Consider the following 21,106-nt stretch of genomic DNA (forward strand, 5'->3'; position numbering starts at 1 on the left):
GCTCCCTCCTTGCAGGGCGACGTCTCTTATTATTATTACTTGAATGGTCCTGAAACCACACGTCAGATTCCTTCTGCTCAGTATGGAAACCCGTGTGTTCTCACAGCAGATGCTTTTGGATCAAATGGCTTGTAATTACTACTTGGATCACGGGAGGGGAGCGAGTAGCAAAGTCGCAATCTGGCTGTCACAAATGGGCCGGCACCGCCACAGTTGCCGATAAAAGGAAAGTCTATTAGCAAGTGAGATGAGGAGCAGGCACAAAAGGAGGTATGTGCTCTGGGTGTCCTTAGCAGTGAAGTGTCACAGAGGCCCACTGTTTACTTCCTTCTTGGGCTGGTGCCCGAGCATCATTTGGAAGGAAGGGAGACAAAGCCCCGGATGGCCAGCTGTACATACATGCGTACACACGTCCCAGGGACCATACACGTCTGTCTGTGGCCGGGCAGGGCTCCAGACGAGCTCCCTATTTAAACAGCATATCCTGCGGTCAGGAGTCAGTTCTTAATTCACATTTTCCACTTAACAAACCAACATTAGGTCCCCCCACACCCATCTAGTTAGGAGCTAATAACTAATACAACAATACTTCATTCACTCGCTGCCATAAAGTTGGGACACCCCGGCCAGTTTTCCAGGAGAGAGGGCCAAGGCCAGAGGCTGGCAGGATGTCTGGGATGCAGCTTCTGAGGCAGATGACCCTCGGAGCCTGGTGGAGGGTTGTTGTCACAATCTCCATGACAAACTCTGCCTGCCACACTGCAGGAGGCTCCTCCTTACTCATCAAGGAGGAGACCAAAAGGCTCTCATTTTGGGCTGGCCAAGGTGTCATTTTAAAAATGCTCCAATGAGACTGGCTTTATTCCAGCCCTAACAGACTTTGGATTAGGGTGACTAAGCGCTGAACAGGACGGGAAGCACCAATTAGAGTGTTTAAAACTGCGCGCGGCCCCTCCCTCACAATGGCCTTTCTGTGTTACTCAAGTGGACATATTGTACTTACTGTATAAAAATAGATGGTTTGTGCTGGTTATAAATAGTCTCCAAGAGTGATTAGCAGAGGAAAAGCAGTGAAATGTAATATTAACTCCTTGGCCAGCTACAGGAAGAATTTTGAGTCCCAAAGACTTTTTTTTTTTTTTTTTTTTTTTACGTACGCCCTTAGTTTTAGCTGCAATTCGATTCAGACCTAGTTAGCTCAGTGCTGCAGGCAGCACAGAAAGAACAGACTCACCAGATGCACCACTAAAACAGTCCTGCCCACAAAAGGACCGTCTTTGATTATCCCTATACTGGAAGTGATGCATAGTTAAAATAAACAGGGATCGCTGAATATACACACTTAAAAAAACGGATGCAGCAATGGTTTTCTCTCACCCCTGGTGCTTTGGTAAGGTCTGTCAATTAAATCACAAGATGGGTTGGTAAGTTGAGCTTGATTTAAATAAGCACAAAACTGAATTTCACCACTATTTTAGCAAATTTGACTGTCAAAATCCACCATAAGTTCAGATAACAGAAAATGTTTTAAGATATAATTTCTTTTATTCTTTAAGCAAATAAGCAAGGATTTTATTAAAATCAAAGGTGAAAGAAAGACTCATCATGACTCCCAGCCCAGTGTGCCTACGAGGGGTAAGAGTGCCTGAGATATAATCTCTCTAACTTTTAAAGTAAGAATTTTAAATTGTTATTGATGTTGGAAGAGATATGACCCTAAAATGATGGGCTTTTCTCAGAGAGCAAACACTTCTCAGCCATTAGAGGACTGCACCTAACACAATTAGCAGACTTTCATAAGCTAGTGCTATACCCTCAGCAGTGTGTTACCGATTTAGAATATATACCTAAGAAAGGAATATACACAAACTCTCCAGACCAAGGGTCCTGGTTACCAGGTATCCTGGACGCATACGCCCAACAGGGCAGCCAATAGGAAAAGGCAGAGTAAGAACCAGGAAATAATGAGGATGCATCAACCGCAGCAAAGAGTCCTGTCCCTGGAGGACAGTCCTGTCCCTGGAGGATGGAGCGACGGATGCCGACTGAACAGCCTCTGCAGATGCACAGAACCCAAGGGGTTGGGAAGGGAGGTCATTCATCATGAAAGGTCTGACTTCTGACCACTCATCGTGACTTCTAGAAAAGGAGGTACTCGTTCCCCATGGTCGGTTAAATCTAGCAAAAGGAGAACACAGACCAGGAGCCACTTCGGAGGCCCAGCTTCCTGGCACAGGACGCTCCGTTGCATAACCTGTCTATTGGCAGCCCTGTCCCTAAGGGCGGAGGTGATGGGGAGCAAGGCACCCAGCAGAGGCTCTCCTGACCCATCTTAAGCTCACTCTCCGGGAAGCAGGACTCTGCAGGCCGAGCTGTCACCTGGAGCTGTCTCAGCAGCATGATGGCCAAAACAGCTCAGAGTCAGCCTTACGTGCACGCAGAATACGGCCATCTACGCTGCTCCATCATATGTTAGGATGACCCAAGGGTTCCTCCTCACTCCCCTTCCCCCGTCTAGTCACAGTGTCTAACACTCGACTTTCCTCTATTTTTTTCCTAATTAAATTCCCAATTCACTGAATTATCCCTATTAACTCACTAAAGAAGGCTGCCTGCTTCTGCAAAGGTATATTCAGTTTGTCTAAGCCTATCGTCATTAGCTTTTCAATTCCAACAAACAGCTCAGAGCTTCTTTAGAAATAACACTAAAGACAAAATGCTTTGGTGAGGGGGAGGTCAGAGAAACAGATCCATAACATGCACCAGCTTCTAGGGGAAGGTGTGGGTTTTAAAAAGGCACCAAAGAAGAGGCCCGAGTACTTCACCCCACTTCAGAATGTCATCCGGACACAGCTGAGGAGTTTTGGGTAAGAAGCGCATCTGGAGCCTGGGAAGAGAGTCTACTGGGCTTTGCAGGGGGCACCTGGAGACACCCACAGCACCGAATGTACGGCAGGAAGACCTCCAGGAACGAGGAGAGGAAAACGCAGTTTGGGGTTCACTCAACTTCAGGTGAGGAAGAGAGAAGCCCCACTGAAGAGGCTCTTAGGACCTTAGTTGAGTTGTGCCACTAACTCGAGGATGGTGCTGGCACGAGTTTACCTCCCCAGAGACTTGGCATTCAGAACCCATCTTAGTCTACCTAGTAGGGACCATTTCGATTCTAACTTTATTTTCAACAGATTCACACAGAGATTCTGATGAATCTGTTGAAAGTAGAATGCTGAGCCAGCATTCCCTGCTTCCCAGAGCATCTGTGTCACTGATACAAATCAAGCTGGCTGCCTGGAGCAGACTTTACCTCGCTGGAGTTGGTGGAGCTCTGAGGTAGCTGGGTTCCAGAAAATCCATGGCTGCTATTCGAATCAAATATCTGACAGACAGGGGTAAAAGAGAGAGAGAGAGAAAACAAAAAATGGCTCTGAGACGTTCATATGGCATCCACCCTTTTACAGTGTTTAAAAATTAAAGTTGTGTAACATAAGATCTTCATTTCTCAATTTGTAATGTCTAATATTCTAACCCAATTGAAGGTCTAACTTTGAAGAAAAAAAGTTGCTTTCTTTCTTCCTAGTCATGTATTTTGCTTTTCTATGATGTCATGTGTTATTCAAGTCATTCTGAATCTTTTTGATGTCACTTTTGACAAGTTCACATTTTTGAAGAGATGGAACAGAGCTCAGAGTTGGCAAAGGCTCCAAAATCAAGCTTATCCTTTCTTTTAATGCATGCAGAATAAATTTTGAAAGAAAACAGCTAAATGTTAAAAGTGGCTGTGTTTGGATAGACAGACTGCGAATCATTTAAGTTTCCAAATTTCCTTCTAAATTTTGTAGATAACTAGCATTAAAGATCATGTAAACATTTAATAAAATCTACTAAATCAACTTGATTCAATTATATAAATACGAATAATATAGTTGGTGTCATCTTTTTTTTTTTTTTAATACAAAAACGTATGTTCAACCAAATGCTTTTTTGTCCATCAACAAACCTTTTGTTGGGAACATTTACCATATATGCTGGGGTAAAGACCTTTTTAAGCTCATTTGTAATTAGCTAAACATCTACAACTAAGAAAAACAAGCAAGCTATCCATTTTAATGACACAAAATCGATCATCTCGAATAAAATCATGACTGGCCTTAAAGACATTATTTAAACATCTCAGAAGTTCAGCTCAGGAAGCACAGGCCCAGTGTGAGAGTACGAATTTGTGACCATAAGTCCCAGCATTATGTGCAACTATAATGCACCAATAAAAAAAAAAAAAAATATGGTGGTGGGAGAGAAAACCTGGGCCCAGTATAGCCAATGACTTATGACTACAGTGCATAATGTAAATTAAAATACAAGTAGAAGTATGACTTTAAAGTGTGATATTCTTGGCTATGTAAAAGAAGTCACGTGTTTCTGCTATCTTTCCATCAGCTAATCCACTCCCTCCAACTTCTGTGACCTTGTTGTTTCAAGGTCTTAGGTAAGTCAAAGAAGTTGATACTAGTCCTTTTATTCACTTAATTCATAAGTGTAGTATATACTTCTGAATAAAGAGCTACACATGAATTAGAAAATAAAGTTCCACGAAATGTGACCACTCTTTCCCATGACACTGAAAGCATATTCAGAAGAATGGCAGCCCACTGAAAACCAGACCAAGAACTCCTCCCCGGGGCACTGCACACATTCTCCCCACTCACAGGATCAGATCGTCACACCACTTATCTTTCTACAGTATTTGAAAAAATAATAACCCTAAAACATACCCATCGCACGATGAAACTCCTCGTCATGGGCTATGTTATGGGCATTAGGAAACACTTCAGATCTGAACACGATTCGCTATACTTGGGGCCACATTCCAGGAGTAAATGTTCAGGCTGTCTTTTCTTGGTGAAATGGTAAAAGAGCCACTACTTCTAAAGGGAAAATAAGCAGCAGCAATTGTCCAGTGTTTTAGGGTTTTGGATTCAAGGCAGGTAAGTCCCAGCCCTGCCCCTCGTGTCAGTCTCCTTTTCTATAAAACAAGCTGATAAAATTCCTTCTTCATATTTCAAAGGTTTGAGGGAAAAAAGAATCCAGCACCATCAACAGAATTTAGCTGCAGTCGCTCTGATTGGTATTAACTTTCTATATTTATTTGAATATGAAGGCTATGGGAAAATAAATGTTAGAACCAAAGGCACTGAAGAGTGTGGATTATTGTCTGATAATTCTTCGTGTGCCTAAGCACCATACAAGGTTCCCGCAGGTGTGCATGGGCACTCAGAGCAACTTGTATATACTTCCCTTGGAATCAAAAGTCCGTGCCAAGATGGATTGCTTTGAACAAGCTCTTTTTTTTGTGGGGGAGGGTACTGGGGATTGAACTCGGGGGCATTTGACCTCTGAGCCACATCTTTAACCCTATTTTGTATTTATTTAGAGACAGGGTCTCACTGAGTTGTTTAGCGTTTTGCTAAATTGCTGAGGCTGGCTTTGAACTCACGATCCTCCTGCCTCTGCCTCTAAAGCCACTGGGATTACAGACATGCACCACCATTCCTGGCCTGAACAAACTCTTATTTCACCCTGAAGAGAGCATGAACACCTCCGGTTCATCGCAGGCCAATAAACAGGGGCTTCAGGAAGGTCGGTCCAGCTGGAGTCCTCCTGAGCCGGGACTCACCTGAGTCACGGATGCTCTTTTCTCCCTCCCTCTCCTTGCCAGCGTGTCCAGCCCTTTTAAGGAAGAAAATATGCCCTTCTTGCTCCTCCCTCGCTGGGTCAGCGAAAGGGTTCTTTTCCGGAGAGCAGAGTCATCTCTTGAACACACCTAATTTAAAACAGTTTAGAAAAATCAGAGAAGCATTAAGAGTCGTCCTGGAAGAAGGAAGCTCTGCTCACTAGAAACCTGTCCTGGCGGGTGTCAAGGGCTGCTGCGTGTCCCGCGTACTAGGACGGCACCCACCATGCAGCTCTCTCCTACCAGGCAGCACAAGCCAAGGTGGAGCTTTCAGACTCCCCACATGGGGAGCAGGGTCACAGACAGTCACAGACCCAGTTCAAGACACAGACGCCACCTCAGGAGCAAACCCAGAAAACCCAGGGCAGCTCTGACATGAACAACCCTCCTTGCTTCCTCATGCCACTGTCACTACTCCTCAAGGATCCCGCGTGCCCGGTGGCATGCAGAGGAGCTGAGGGCAGGCAGGTGCGGACACGAATATGGACTAACTGTCCACTAGCAGTGGGGTTCCTAAAACATGCAGCAGACAAACTGGGCTCTCTCTAGTCTCCTCTGCACATCCCAGCCCCTGGTCTTTGCATGAGCCTCGTCACACACTAGATTCACTTCCCATGGAGCTGAGGGTGACAAGCTGGAGAAGGAGAGCCACTGTGATCCTCTCCCAAGGCTGTGGATACAGCCTTCCTCAGGAACTTACCAGAGCATGGAAAGAAGACACGGATAAGACTCCCAGCCTGCCGAGGGCCAGCTTGGAGGGACGGCTGGCGACTGCGAGGAGACTCTTGGGGTTCGGTAACTCCCCGCCTTGTAAGCTGGCCAGGTAGCAGCGCATCCTGAATAGGTCCGTGTGAAATTTCTCCAGATTCTGCTCCCACTGTTGGATCTTAAACAGCAAAAGCAGAGGGAACTTGAATAAAACTTAGGAGTTTGCATGGACCAAGTAGAAAATGCAATCAAACGTCAAGGAAAAATTAGTTTCAGCTGGAGTTGCAGAGGTTTAAACCAGCCCTCTCTGCTCGCCACTTCCGGGCTCCCAACAAAATACACTTATCAGGGCAGCCAAAAACCAAGGGTGGCTGGTGGTCCCGATCCCGTGCCATGCCAAGATGGCATGATCTTTGGAGAACTCCGGCATTAAACCACACTGACTTACAACAGGATGCAAAATCAAAACATGATTTTTTTCCCCTTTGTTTCATTTCCCTTCCCATTTACAGCCTCTGATCCGAAAGTAGATTAACTGAACTGGTTCTGTGAAGGCAGGGCCTCTGCAGCCCTGTTCACTTGAGTAACTGACTCGGAACAGTAAGAAGCAAATGGACTTGGGGGAGGGTGAGGACAAACAGAGCTGGGACCGCTATTTCAGGGATCTTGAGAATAACAACCATCTGTACATCTGAATGAAATTAAAGAATCTAAAGTTATTTACACGACGGAAATTCCTCCTAGTTCTTCAAAACTGAAGTCCTGAGTGGGTAAAGAAATAGTCCAACCCTGGGGGCCTCTGTCACTTTCCCAAGGATGTCACAGTGTGTTACACACAAGCATTACTCCATTAAAATGGAAATTGTAGGTGGAGAGAGGCTCTGGTCACTTGCCAATATGGAGCTCTGAAGCCAAGCAGAAAGCTGGCTCCACAGGTCTGGGGGACCATCTCAGAACACAAGAGGCCTACAGCAAGGGCCCGTCATGAGGAGCTCAGGACAGGGATTATGCCACTGCCTTTGCAGCCGCCGCATCTCCAGTGTGCCGAGGTGCTTCTTAATTCTGGATCAATGATAATCTGGAGGACTTCCAACCCTGGGCACTGAGACCCCTTCAGTCTCTCCCTGCAGAAAAGTTACAAATTCTGGGTATTCCCCAGACTCCTCTAAGTTGTCTGTATTACTTCCTTAGGAAGGTCACTGAACAACTTTTCTGTGGGAAAGAAACATAATGGCTATAAGATCTTAATAAATAATTCCTTGATTCATCAGTCTAAGTAGATCAATGAAGTCACTCACGAGGGCATTGAAAGGGCCTGAATGTCCACAAGGGATTTAACCAGGGTTAGGGTCTGCATGCCCTTGGACGTCTCTCCCCCTGGAGATGGCCCTCTTCTCCTCTGAAGGTGTGTCTGCTCTTCTCTATAGATCTGTCTGGGGGTGGGATTTTCTGTATCCTTGCCAATGGTGGAGTAACCTACTGGTGTTAGCCTGAGTGAACACCAGGACACGGTGGCTTTTAAAACAGAGATGACTCAGTCTTACCCCCAAAGAGTCCACCCATCAGGTCCCAGGCTTAAGACAGTGTAGATTTCAAAAGTGCCTCCTGTGATTCTGGTGCCCAGCCTTAGTGAGGACCACTGCTCAAAACCAACAGGAGACTTCGAATGGGAGCTGCAAATCTCTTCTTGGTCTCACCAAATTAGAGAACTCTAGATTCCAGATGTGACAGATAGGGATAAACGGAGTCTATCAGGACCCCAAGCTGCAGTGGAAACTAGACTTCCAGCTCCACCTCATAAACCTCTTCCCCTCTAGATGACTCCTGAAAATCCATAATCACAGACGTTCTCCTTTGTCCTCTCATACTATGTAGATATTTCCAGATTGGGTGACATATTGAAGCTTACAAGACCTCCCTCAACACACACACACACACACACTCAGTGTGAAATTGCTGAGACTACTTTCTGGGAGGTCTGCTGGGACTGCAGACCTGAGAGGAAGGTAAACAAAGAGTCACTTGCTGCCCAGAGGAAAGATGTGCAGACAATCATAGTGGATTAAAAGGATGAAGGAAATAAGAGCCCAATCTGGACCAGTCACCGCAGGTTAGGAAAGATGACAATCTCTTACACTTACACCCAGTTCTACAACCCACAGAGTATTTCTTAAAGTGCCATTTAGTGTATTCATATGAATACCCACCAAAGTACCACTGAAAGGCAAGGACAGTTTGATCCTACACAATATACAAGGAATCTTAAAATTTTGTCAAGGAAAAAAAAAAAAGAAAACAACAAAATTTTGTCAACACTCCTCTAAATCTCTCCCCCCAAAATGCAAGTGAGTTCATTACAAGAACAGGAATCCAGATGCTTTCATCTGCTGGAGGACGGAAACACAGTGGGACCTAACAGACCAAAAGAGACCTTACAAAGACCATGACTTTGGCTAATGTATGTGATTAAGTTCCAAGAGTATAAGTACCTCAATTAAGAGTGTATGCTGTAGAGGCATTTTAAAAATGGAATTTAGTAAAAAATGCAAAGGAAAGTGACTATTTCAACCGTGCTCTTTATCCTAATCCTGACATCAGCTTTTATGATGGTAAATTTTATTGTACTTGATTTTGGCCCCAAGTGTCCAGATATTTGCTCAAACAATATTCTGAGTGTGTCGGTGAGGGTGTTCTTGGACGCAATTAACATTTAAATGGATAGACTGAGCCAAGCAGACTGCCCTCCCTAATATGGGTGAGCCTCATTCAAGCAGCTGAAGGCCTGGTCAGACCCAAAGGGCTTGGAGCAAGAGAAGTTCCCTGCCTGACGGTGAACTGGAACACTGGCTCCTCCTGGGTCTTGAGCCATCAGCCTTGGGTCTAGAGCCAGCCACCGGCTCTCCAGCTTGTCCTCTCCTGCAGACCTTGAGACTTCCCCACCTGCTCGATCACCAATTCCCTGGTGTGCGTGCACGTGGTGTGACTGTTTCTCCAGAGACCCTTGAGTAATACAGTCTACCCCATGGATCTCTATGGCAGGAGAAGCCATCATTAGTTGCACATCTATTGCATTTAAAGACAATATTACCTGGTTTTTAAGGTCATGGTTCTTTATACAGAGATTCAGTTACTGAGCTTAACGGAGGATTTGTGGTTGGATAAGAAACAATGAGATGTTTGACTTTTCTTTCTGCACTCACCAAAGTTCTAGGGAGTGGCTAGAAGATCTGCAGGTGAAAGTGTGCTGTGAATGTGGATTCAGAGGGGCTCTTCTTGGTCTCACCAAATTAGAGAATTCTGGATTCCAGACGTGGCTGGTTTCCTAGAGGGGAGGAGGTGGCAGAGGGCTGAATCCGTGAGCTCAAAACAGACCTCACAGGATCTGGAAAGTGTGGAGCACCACCTGTTTCCTCAGTAGAGGCCAAGGCCCAAGTACCAGTCAAGGTCTGAATAAGCAAGCCCTCCGGACTCACAAAGACCCACACTGACAGTGCTGTCAGTGTGAACACTGCTGCCCCTGACAAGCTACGGGGTCTGCTGCCCTCCCCGCAGGACTCTGTGCTCCTGAAGCCAGCTGCAGCAACTTCCACCTCAGTGATCATTTCTTCCAAGGCCCCAGGTTTCCTACAGAGAAGGAGCGGAGCTGCCTACGTTCTCATTTAGGTGTCTTATTCATCTTGAACTGTTCCCCTTCCAATTTTTAACCCCGACATTCAGATTTAGCCCAGATTTAAAGTAATGCTAACTAAAAAGAAAACATTTTATGATAATCCTGCAGACGATGAGATAAAGGTGCACTTTTAAAATGTCAAGGCAGGAACAAAAGACAGTTTCCTTAGCTATTATGCTACCTCAGTTGAATTCAATCATCATCATCAACATTATCACTGAGCTAGAAATGCCATCGGCAGCTGTTTATCACAGATTTTTTTTTATTAATTCTGGAATTTTCCTCCTAACATTATTACAAACCAAAATTTTCAAAATGAATTCCTGGAAGCCAAGACTTCCCCCTCTTTTCTGAATCCCTTGCACCCTGACAACTGTCCCTGGTCATTACTTTTACAGGTAAGTATCAGGACATGATATTAAAAACTCAACCTGTAGACTGAGCTTTCATTTCTTCTCATGTCCCTGCACAAAACAGAAAATGACAAGGATGAAAAAACTTACTCTAAGGTGGTTTTCATTCTCTTTCACTGTAAAAGGATAAGTTATTGGCAAAATCACAGGGAAAACTCCCATGTTTAAGCTCTGACATAAATTAAATGCTAAAAAGTTTCCTTTTCATTACAGCCATAGCTATATTCATGTAATGAGCTCAGAGAGGTTGTGCTCTGCTATAGAAAAGAGGGAAGGGAGAGATGAAGCCTGATGATAAAAATAACAAATGAATCAAGTGAACGATACCTTTTAAAAGATGACAAGCACATTCCTACCACACCCAGTGCTCCTAGAAAACTACTTTCCACTGTGTAGTCATTTGATTACGAAATTCGGCCAGTTGTCCATGACTAGGTTCAGCCTAAAAGATAATTCATTTGTCCTTTTTGGTGGAATAAACTGAAAAACTTCCATGTTTTACAAACTCTAAAACCTATCTTCATAGAAGACACTGACCAGAGACACAGATTGTGCTCAAATTCATTAGTTAGAACAACCTGCTACAGTTTAGAGAATCAATTTTGTTTGGTTTCGAGATAAAATTTACTCCAGTTTATAACCAATATACTTCCCAACACACTGAGCTGAAAAACCCAAGTTGCGATAACAGATACTTAAGGGTTAATTTCTGACTTATGCCAAATAAATCATCCCATGGTTTAGAGAGCAAAGCATCATCTGATTTACCCAAATCCTACTGAGAAGCAGGGGAGCCTCCACAACACAGATCTGGATTCAGACCCCAGCTCTGCCACTGAAGAGCTGTGTGACGCTAGAAAATCCAATTCACCTGAGCGCACTACGGACACATCTTTACCTGTGGAGTGACTATGGCCCCAAACAGGAGCTCTCTTAGTGAGTGACCAGGGAGGGAATCATGGCAGGGATCGAGGCAGGAGGAGGAGATGTGCTATGGGGAAAGACACAGGAGCCCTGGAGAAGGACCAAGGAGAAGTCAGTCTCCTCGAGTAAAGAGGAGCGATTCCTGGGTTCACGAGAGAGACATGGGGGCATCCACTCATGTTGCTTTAGGAGCCCGTGTTTTATAGCAGGTGTAAGATCAGCCTCAAGGAGATTATGACAGAGCAAGGTGATGATAGTGGAGATACAGACAGAAACCAGGAACCATGGGAGTCCTTGATGGAGTGGATGGAGGGGAGTCGGGGCAGCCCCGTAGAGGACGTGCCCCTCAGCCTTCATTATAATGCTGAGCCAGGTGACAGGGAGGAGGGACAGGCACATACCCTGGAAATGGAGTCCTGTCTGTAGAGGAGACACCCACAGTGAGGAGTGGGGTGGAGGCTCAGGTGGGGACCTACAGGAAGCCAGTCTTGCCACAGTGTTGACCCAGGTCAGCAGAGCAGAGGTTCTCCGGGTCCTCATCTTGCAAGTGAGGAAGCCCACTAAGGTGTGTGTAAGCTAGACACACGCACAGTCAGGTCGCCTTTCTAGATGACATCTGCTCTGGTTGTGTGGAAGACGAACCAGAGAGGGCCAAGCCGGAGGCTTCCACAGCAGCACAGAGAAGGGAGAGGACAGCCCCTTACCTCTTCCACCTCTCACCCCGGCCTGAGACGCTGAACCGCCAGGTGCCCGCGTCATTCAGAGCACTCCGCCATGGCTGAACCTCGCCTGGAACGCTCTTCTCCATCCTCTTCCGAGTCACCCCTTGGTTTTCAAGAAGCATTCAGGCGTTTCTCCCTGAAGTCCTCGATATCGAGGATTAGCTTCCCATTTCCGTCTTCCCTGGCACTCAAACATCATTTACCCCGAATTCAGGGTCTTATGTGGAAACTATATGGTCAGCTCTCTGTTATCTACTAGGATGAGAGCACCCCGAGGACAGTGGTCTCTGAACCCCATCCACGTGCACTCACCGGCCCAGAGTATGCACGTAACCCAAGCTCACTCCACGACACAGACCCACCATCTCCCAGCAGCTACAGAACAAAGTCTGTTCTCCACCAGGCACCTGCATAAGCAGGCCTTGTTCCCTCAAATCCCTCTTCACAAATATTCTGCTCTCTAGCTGCTCCCCCCCACCCTGCATACACTCCTTACTGTATTTTCCTCAAAGCTTTGTTCATATTGTTCCCTTCACCAGTTTCCAATTGTCTAAATTCACTACATCCTCTTATCACGTTAAACCTTTAAGTAAACATTTTAAACGAAGCCCACATTTCACATCCCACTCACTGGAGCACTCCTGGGGGTCTGGCTTTCCCCTCCCTCTCGGCCTGGTTAACACAGGAAGCTGCCAGGCTCCCCCAGAGAAGGGCACAGAATGAGCCGTCTGGGGGAAGGCATCTGGGAGGAAGCCAAGATGGCCTCAGGGTGGTGAGGTTTTGTCCTTATTTACTTGTTTGAAATAATAAACGGAAAGAAAATAAAGTACTAACTGGACTTAATTTACAAGGCTTCCTCCTTCAGAACTTCAAAGACACTCTGACATGTGGACACACAGTGTGGTCTGGTCCAAATTGGATATGCTCAAATGAAGGTTGCATCATCCTGCCCCATGGAAAAGCCCAGAGGCCTGAGGACAAGGCTGAATGATGGTTTATTTTAAGCAAAGCACATGACCCCGTACCAGTATGAAATTCAGCTGTCCTTACTGTGATAGTGTCTTTTTGTTAGGAAAAGGCATCGACAATGATTTCCTCCACCCACATACTTCAAAGAAAGCCTGTCCCAGGGACTTTATCTTGCATGATGTAATCTATGCTGCATATTCTGCTATTATTGGCATACATCATATGACTAGGTCTGAGGGACTTGGGGGTCTCTGGAGGAAAGTGACACATAAATAAAAGTTAGAGTTATTTTTTAAATACTTTCTTTTGTTATAAAGCTATTGTGGATGAAACTGTTTTCCTGATTCCTTTCTCAGAAGATTCCCTGGTGGTGTATAGAAAACCACTGATATTTGTATGTTGAGTGTTTAATCTACTACTTTGTTAGAGTATTTATCAGCTCTAACAGTCTTTTGATGAAGCCTTTAGGGTCTTCTAAGTATAGGATTAATATCATCTGCAAATCGGGACAATTTGACTTCTTCCTTTCCCATTTGTATTCCTTTGTTCTGGAAAATCTCAAATACTATATTGAACAGGATTGGTAAAAGTGGACATCCTTGTCTTGTTCTTGATTTGAAAGGAAAGACTTCCAGTTGAAAGACCTCTACAAGGAAAATTCCAGAATGCTGAACAAAGAGATCAAAGACACCAAAAAATGGAAGGAAGTACCATGTTCATAGATAGGCAGAATTAATATTGTTAAAATAGCTACTGCCAAAGGTCACCTACAGATTCAATGCACTCCCAATCAAAATCACAAGATATCTTTCTCAGAACTAGAAACAATAGTCCTAAAGTTTATATGGAAGAGCAAAAGACAGAGAATAGCCAAAGCAATTCTAAGCAAAAAGAATAAGGCTGGAGGCATCACAGTACCCAACTTCAAATTATAATATGGCACCACAGTAACAAATGCAGCTTGGTACCGACATGAAAACATACGTAGACCAATGCAACGAAATAGAAGACACACCCACACAGCTATGCTCATCTGATTCTTGGCAAAAAGTTAACATTGGAGAAAAGACACTTGTTTAACAAAAGGTGCTAGGAAAACTGTATATTCATATGTAGAATCTAGATCCCTATCTCTCACCCTGCACAAAAATCAATTCAAAAATGGACCAAAGACCTTGAAATAAGACAAAAATTTTGCAACTACTAGAAGAAAATACAAGGAAAACAATCCAGCATATTGGCTCAGGCAGAAATTTCCTCACCTGAACTCCTGTAGCTCAGGAATAATATCAAGAATGAATAAATGGGATGGCATCAAACTAAAAAGCTTCTGCACAGCAAAAGAAACAATTAACAGTGTGAGGAAGAAACCTACAGAATGGGAGAAAATCTTTGCAAGCTACTCTTCCGACAGAGGATTAATGTCTAGAATGTATAAAGAATTCAAAAAAGTCAACACCAAAGAAACACCCCACTCAACAAATGGGCAAATGAACTAAATAGATGTTCCTCAAAAGAAAAGGTAGAAATGGCCAACAATCATAAGGAAAAGAATCTTCATCTCTCATCATTGAGGAAATTCAATCAAAATGCCACTGAGATTTTCTCTCACTCTAGTTAGAACATCAGAAATACAAATGACAATAAATGCTGGAGAAGATGTGGAGAGAAAAGGAACAATTACCCACTGTTGGTGGGAATGTACATTAGTACAGCCACTAGGGAAATCAGTGTGGAGGTCCCTCAAAAGAGTAGGCATGGAACCGCCATATGACCTGGTCATACCATTCCTCAGTATTTACCCCAAAGAACTAAAGTCCACATACTATAGACACACGTGCAGACCCATGTTTACAGCAGCATAATTCACAACAGCCAACCTATGGAAGCAGCCTCGGTGTCCACCAATAGAAGAATGTATAAAGAAAATGTGGTATGTGAACGCAACAGAATTTTAGTCAGCTATAAAGAACAAAATTGTGTCATCTGCAGGAAAATGGACGGACCTGGAGGGCATCACATTACTCAAAACAAGCCAGATGCATAAAGTTGAGGGCTGTATGTTTTTGCTCATATTTAGAAAAAAGAAAATAGGAGAGAGATAAGGAGGATGGAGGAAGGGGATCAGGGGATGGACAAGGGGAGGGCAAGGCAGGCACCGGGGAGTCAAAGTTATTAAAGTATGCTATGCACACGTGCCAATATGTCACAATGAGCCCACTATTCAGTATAATTACCAGGCACCCAGAAAAAGTATGCAGTGGACTTGAGACTTTTAAATGGTAAGTGCACTGAATACTGCTCTTTCACAGAGGTTTTAAACACTGTACGTGTATGGGATATTGGGAGCCTGGACCTAAGTGGCCTCAGCCTGTAAATACCTTTGTGGTCACATTACCGTTTCCTAGTCAAAGGGGATCTCATAAAAGCAATTCCAAGCATGTGCTTACTTCCCTGCTGTGTGTCTGTGTGTTTCTCAGTCTGTGTGTCTGCAGGTCGAGAGTAAACAGCTCTTTCACCTTTCATGGCCAGATGTGATGCTTTTCAATAACTGCAAAGTTCTTTGGGAAAACAGGACTAAATTATAACCTAAAAAACTATTCAGGTGAAATTTCTAAATATCAATCCAAACAGGACCTTACCTGAAATTCCCTAGAATACAGCTAGAAGATGAGCTTGCAGGAGGTGTGTGGGGGGTAGGTGGAGGAGGTACAGGAGCAGGGAGGAAGCCGGTGGGGTTGGAGGCTGAAATGAAAACCAAGGAGCACAAGGACAAAATAACCAAGGTATGGACTCTGGCAAGAGTGGACAATGGGCCCCAAGTGACCATCACCCTAATTCTTTATAAGAGAAGTAACTCTTGAGGCCAGTCATTCTGGACCCTTCGATTTGTGAAAGGGTTTATGCAAGGGTACCCCTCCCAATCAGAGAATGGCACCAAAGGTGACATCATCTATCAGGCATTCACAAACTTCAGGCAGGCAAAAAAAAAAAAAAAAATCTACCTAATGGAAAATTCATGTGCTTGGACTTCTTGTGGTCATAAAAAGGCTCCATATAGGGGCTGGGGCTGTAGCTCTGGTTGAGCGCTCGCTTAGCATGCATGAGGCACTGGGTTCACTCCTCAGCACTACATAAAAATAAATAAATAAAAGTATTGTGTTCATCTATAACTTTAAAAAAAAAAATAAAGGTCCACATACATAAAGGGAGCCTGTCAATGTTCCCTCATCTCTCCCTAAACCTAAATCTTCAACTAAATGTAAGGCCCTGAAAACTCTAAACTGAGCGCCCCTTCCAGACATACGGTTCCAAAGTTAAGCTCAGGAGACAGAAGGGTTGAAAGTGTGCTTTATCCCACCACTGTCCCATGTGGTCTTTGACGAGGGCACCCGAGCACTCTGTGACACGGGACCCCATGAGTTATATTTCTCCCAGCAGAAGGGCTGTCACGAGTGGACCGTGGAACCTCAGGACCCCAGGTGGGATGCAGTACAAGGAAAACACCAGGATAGCCATCTCTCCTTCAGCTCTCCGCTCACACCCTGGGCAGAGCTGGGCACACCCTGCACTCCCCAGGCAGGAAGCTGGGCAGTGCCGTCATGCAGCCTCAGGACCAGCCTCCTCCCAGATGTGAGCGGGGAGGGCTCTGGCGGGCTGCGGGGGTATTCCTGCCAACCCGTTGCCCCTCCACTCCTGCTCTCTTCCTGGAGTTCATGCTGCCTTCTCACCTCCATGTGAAACTGTCTTGCAGTCTGGCGCCTCCAGCCGGCAGGCTGTAGATTACGGCATCTCCTGTATCAGGACAGTTCCACTCAGGACTGGAGGTGACTCTAGAGTCCACACAGCCACAGCAGACCATGCTCTCTGGTGTCCATGTGAACTGTTGGACTTTCGTACCCCTCAGGACCAAGCCCTTGTATGCGCACATCCAGATCAGGGCCATCGGACTGCCCAATGCCTTTCCCTACTTCAGTCTGTCCTCCAAGTCACTGCCTGATCGGTCTCCCCAGGATACAATGCAGAAAACTAGATTGCTTTCTACTTTGAGTGTGGAATACAAGTTGAAATTCTATCCAAGCCTAGCATTCAAAACCGCTAGGGCCTGAATGTGTATGCGCCCCACCCTCCAAATTCAAGTTGAAAAACCACCTTTAAAGTATTAGCAGGCCGGGCCTATAGGGAGGCGAATAGGTCAGCAACAGAACCCTTGTGAAGAGAACGAGTGTCCTTAAAAGGAGGCCCAGAGAGCCTCCCTGCCCTTTCACCAAGTGAAGACACCATCTCTAGGAGGCAGGCCCTCACCAGACCTGGAATCTGCCCTGCCTTGACCTTGGACTTCCCATCCCTGGGGACTGTGAGAAATCCATGTGGGTCACTGCTGAGCCACCGAGTTGACAGTACATTGTTACAGAATAAGACAAAACACCCTGAAAACTGCCCCAGCGCCTGTCCGGCTCACCACCAACTACTCCTCCTTTGCCAAGCCACACGCTCTGTGGTGTGCCCAGGAGCTCCATGCCATGCCTGTTACTCCTGCCCCAGGTCTTTTCATGGAAATCCCTCACGCCTGCACCACCCACAGTGTTTGAAGGCCATGTCCTCCCAGGAAGGCTCCTCAAGCTCACCCCGCGACTCCAACCTTCGATCCCTCATGAAATTGGATGTCACTGAACATCCCATTCTAGAATGTTCTTTAGTTTCATATTTAACAGGTTTTCTAACTAAGTTATACACTCATTAGCAACAGGGTCCCATAATTTATCATCGTTTTTATTTCTTGAAGCCAGATGCATCGGTCAGGTGGACCAGTACCTGCAGGTAAGAGGGAAAAAAACCGAGAAGGAATACAGACCAAACAGAACATAAGAACAGGAAAAGATGGGAAGAGTATTAGTCAGAAGATTCACCCATATAGCATCGTCATTTAGAAATACTAGATGAGAGGCAGAGGTGGGGTTATTTGGTTATTTTACTACTGCTAACTAATATATTCCAAATTCCTAGCGTGTCACAAATACATCATTTGAATTCATGCGCGATTCCCACTATAACCTGAATTTCTTTCTACACATGCCATTTTTCAAATATGTTGACGATCAACTTTTGCACAAGGCTAAACATTCACACATAATGGAAGACTGACATGCGACTTGAGTAAAACATCATAGGCAAAATTTTCTAATAAACTGGTCCAAATCTCTGTGTTACTATGGAATATTTTTAAGAACCTCATTTTCAAGTAAAAAGGATGAAAAATTCAAGAACCTGCCAACTTATCATCACCCTATTCTTTGTTCAAGTACTTAAGTCACTTGACAACGGATTCTGGAAGGGCCACAGTGGACACAGCATCTCCTGGACCCGTTGTTGAAAACAGAGGTGTTCTTTCAAAGCTCACAGCTGGGTGCCTCTGGGGACTGACCTCCACTGAAGGGAGCTGCCAGGCACAAAAGCCTGGCCCCCTTGCCACGAGGCACACAGCTCTGCATGGCCACCCAGCTCCAGGGCTTCCTGTGGGGCCTGCCCGGCTGTCACAATCCTGCCGGCTCCACCCCAGTCCCGCTCCTTACTCCCAACCAGTGTTGCTCCTGAGGGCATTCCAGTAAGACTCCTCACCAACACTTCTCCAGCTCAGTCTGTTTCCCAGGGAACCTGACGTGAGAGGAAGGCTAGAAATTTCACGAGCTCTTTCCCAAGTATTGAGGTGGTCCAAGCAAAGAAAAATAAAAAGTAAAAAGCTACCTTACCTCCTCTACAATGCATATGGGGTAGGAGCCACCCAACGGCATGAACGTGGCAGCAGACCAAGGAAAGCATTTTCCCTGTTGTCTGTTAGTGGTTTCTGGACTCCACAGACACAGGAATAGCTAGCTGCATTACACCAAACCCCCCTTCCCAAGCCATCCTTTGAATTAGGATTTAGCTGTCCAATCCTCTGGGGGTTTTATCACATGGATGTTGTCCAGAAAAATAACAATTTTTCAGATAATCAGCTGGGCCAAATGGCACCACTTAACATAGGCAAAAAGATTTGGTTATAACTATTTCAATATATAGGTTGAGCAACCCTAACCCAGAAATCCCAAATATGGAATGCTCTAGAATCCAAAACTTTTTTAGTGTCAATATGATACAAGTGAAAAAACCTACACTATGAAAATTTGTTTCATGCACAAAATTCTTTAAAACATTATGTAACTTACATCCAGGTTATGTGTTTAACGTGCATATGAAACAAATTAATTTCGTGTTTTAAGTAAAATTTCTTTCTAATGCATCAGTCTGTCCAAATTGGTGTGTTATTATGGAATTTTTCTTAAGTCCCATCCCCAGGATACCTCATTGTATATATGCAAATATTTCAAAATTCAAACATTTTAAGAAAATCCAAAACACTTCTGGTCCCAGGCATTTCAGATGAGGGATGTGCAATGTGTTTCTGATCAGCCACTAAAGGTTGTAAAATGAACCACATCACCTGTGTCACACAAGATGGCCATAAGTACGTGAACTTAGAAGCCACAGAAACCTTTTCCCCCAGGAAACTGGTGCAACCACTCTGGAAAGCAATATGGAAATTCCTCAGAAAACTTGGAATGGGACCACCATTTGACCCCGTTACCCTACTCCTCGGTATATACCTGAAGGACTAAAAATCAGCATAAAATAGTGATGTGGCCACATCAATGTTTATTGCAGCTTCATTCACAATAGCTAAGCTATGAAACCAACCTAGGTGCCCTTCAACAGATGAATGGAAGAAGAAAATGTGGTGTGTGTGTGTATACACACACACACACACACACACACACACACAATGGAATATTACTCAGCCATAAAGAAGAATGAAATTATGGCATTTGCTGGTAAATGGATAGAACTGGAGACCATTATGCTAAGTGAAATAAGCCAATCTCCCCAAACCAAAGTCTGAATGTTCTCTCTGATATGCAGATGCTGCACAATGGAGGGCAGGGGATAGAAGTTCATTGGATTAGAAAAAGAGGGGAATAAAGGGAGGTGGGATGGGAATAAGAAAGACAGTAAAATGAACCAGACATAACCTTCCTACGTTCACACATGAATACATGACCAGTGTAACTCCACATCATATACAACCATATGAATGCGGATTTTTACTCCATGTATGTTTAATATGTCAAAATACCTTCTATTGTCATGTATAACTAAAATGAATAAATAAAAAAAAATAAAGAAAGAAAAGAAACCATTTCCCCCCCGAGTATGTGAATCATGATCATAATTCCAGTCTGCACTCTTGGTTGCTGTACCTGGTTCTCGATGGCCTTCCTGTTCCTGGGGTCGCTCACCACGGACAGCTGCAGCTCCGCCATCTTCTTCATCTTGCTGTCCATGTCGATCTTCTGGAGCAGGCTTCTCGTCTGGCTCTTCAGCAGCCGCACCGTGTCCTCTTTCCCATGCTTCTTTGCAAAAAGGGATGCACATGCAGAATGGATGGCAGTGACCCAGTTTTCCAGGTCTGTCTGGCTGGTGGCCTAAACACAGAGAGCAGGGAGATGGTTTGAAATCACCTTGACACAAAATTTCTCTCCAAAATGGCAGGCTGGGTTTGGATGAGTGAATCCCAAGAAATATCTGCATTTCATAAAAAAAGAGTTTAATTTCAAAAACACACCCAACCACTCACTGGGCTCAGAGGACCAGAGAGAACGTGGACTGCGGGGCAGACACAACCCTGGCGCCCTAGCCACGAGCCGCCAGGAGTCAACAACAGAAGTGACGGAAACCGAGGCCACATCTATGCTGCTCCATCACGCCACTCCGAGTGGCTGCTTCTCTTCATCAGTCTAATAGAAGAAGAAAATATTGGGGCTAAAACACAAAATCTGGATATAAAATTATGTCTACAATGTGGCTTCAATTATTAAAAAAAATCAATAAAAAATATAGGGAGAGTTCGCACACTAGGGACACTAAAGTAGACGTCTTC

General features: G+C 44.8%; 1 protein-coding gene across 2 annotated transcripts in view; it reads right to left on the minus strand.

Annotated features, from left to right (window-relative positions):
- Tiam2 (TIAM Rac1 associated GEF 2) overlaps positions 1-21,106 on the minus strand; it is a 103,185-nt gene that overhangs the window by 66,662 nt on the left and 15,417 nt on the right. The window contains exons 5-8 of one of the 2 annotated variants that reach the window (XM_076858095.2): positions 20,427-20,651; positions 6,426-6,611; positions 5,669-5,815; positions 3,302-3,373 (exon numbers count right to left, since the gene is read on the minus strand). In XM_076858095.2, coding sequence (XP_076714210.2) covers positions 3,302-3,373; positions 5,669-5,815; positions 6,426-6,611; positions 20,427-20,651 — 630 coding nt within the window. The remainder of the gene's footprint in view (positions 1-3,301; positions 3,374-5,668; positions 5,816-6,425; positions 6,612-20,426; positions 20,652-21,106) is intronic. The other variant, XM_076858096.2, reaches the window with a different exon arrangement.

The sequence above is a fragment of the Callospermophilus lateralis genome, chromosome 6 (assembly GCF_048772815.1).
Source record: "Callospermophilus lateralis isolate mCalLat2 chromosome 6, mCalLat2.hap1, whole genome shotgun sequence".
NCBI lineage: Eukaryota > Metazoa > Chordata > Mammalia > Rodentia > Sciuridae > Callospermophilus > Callospermophilus lateralis.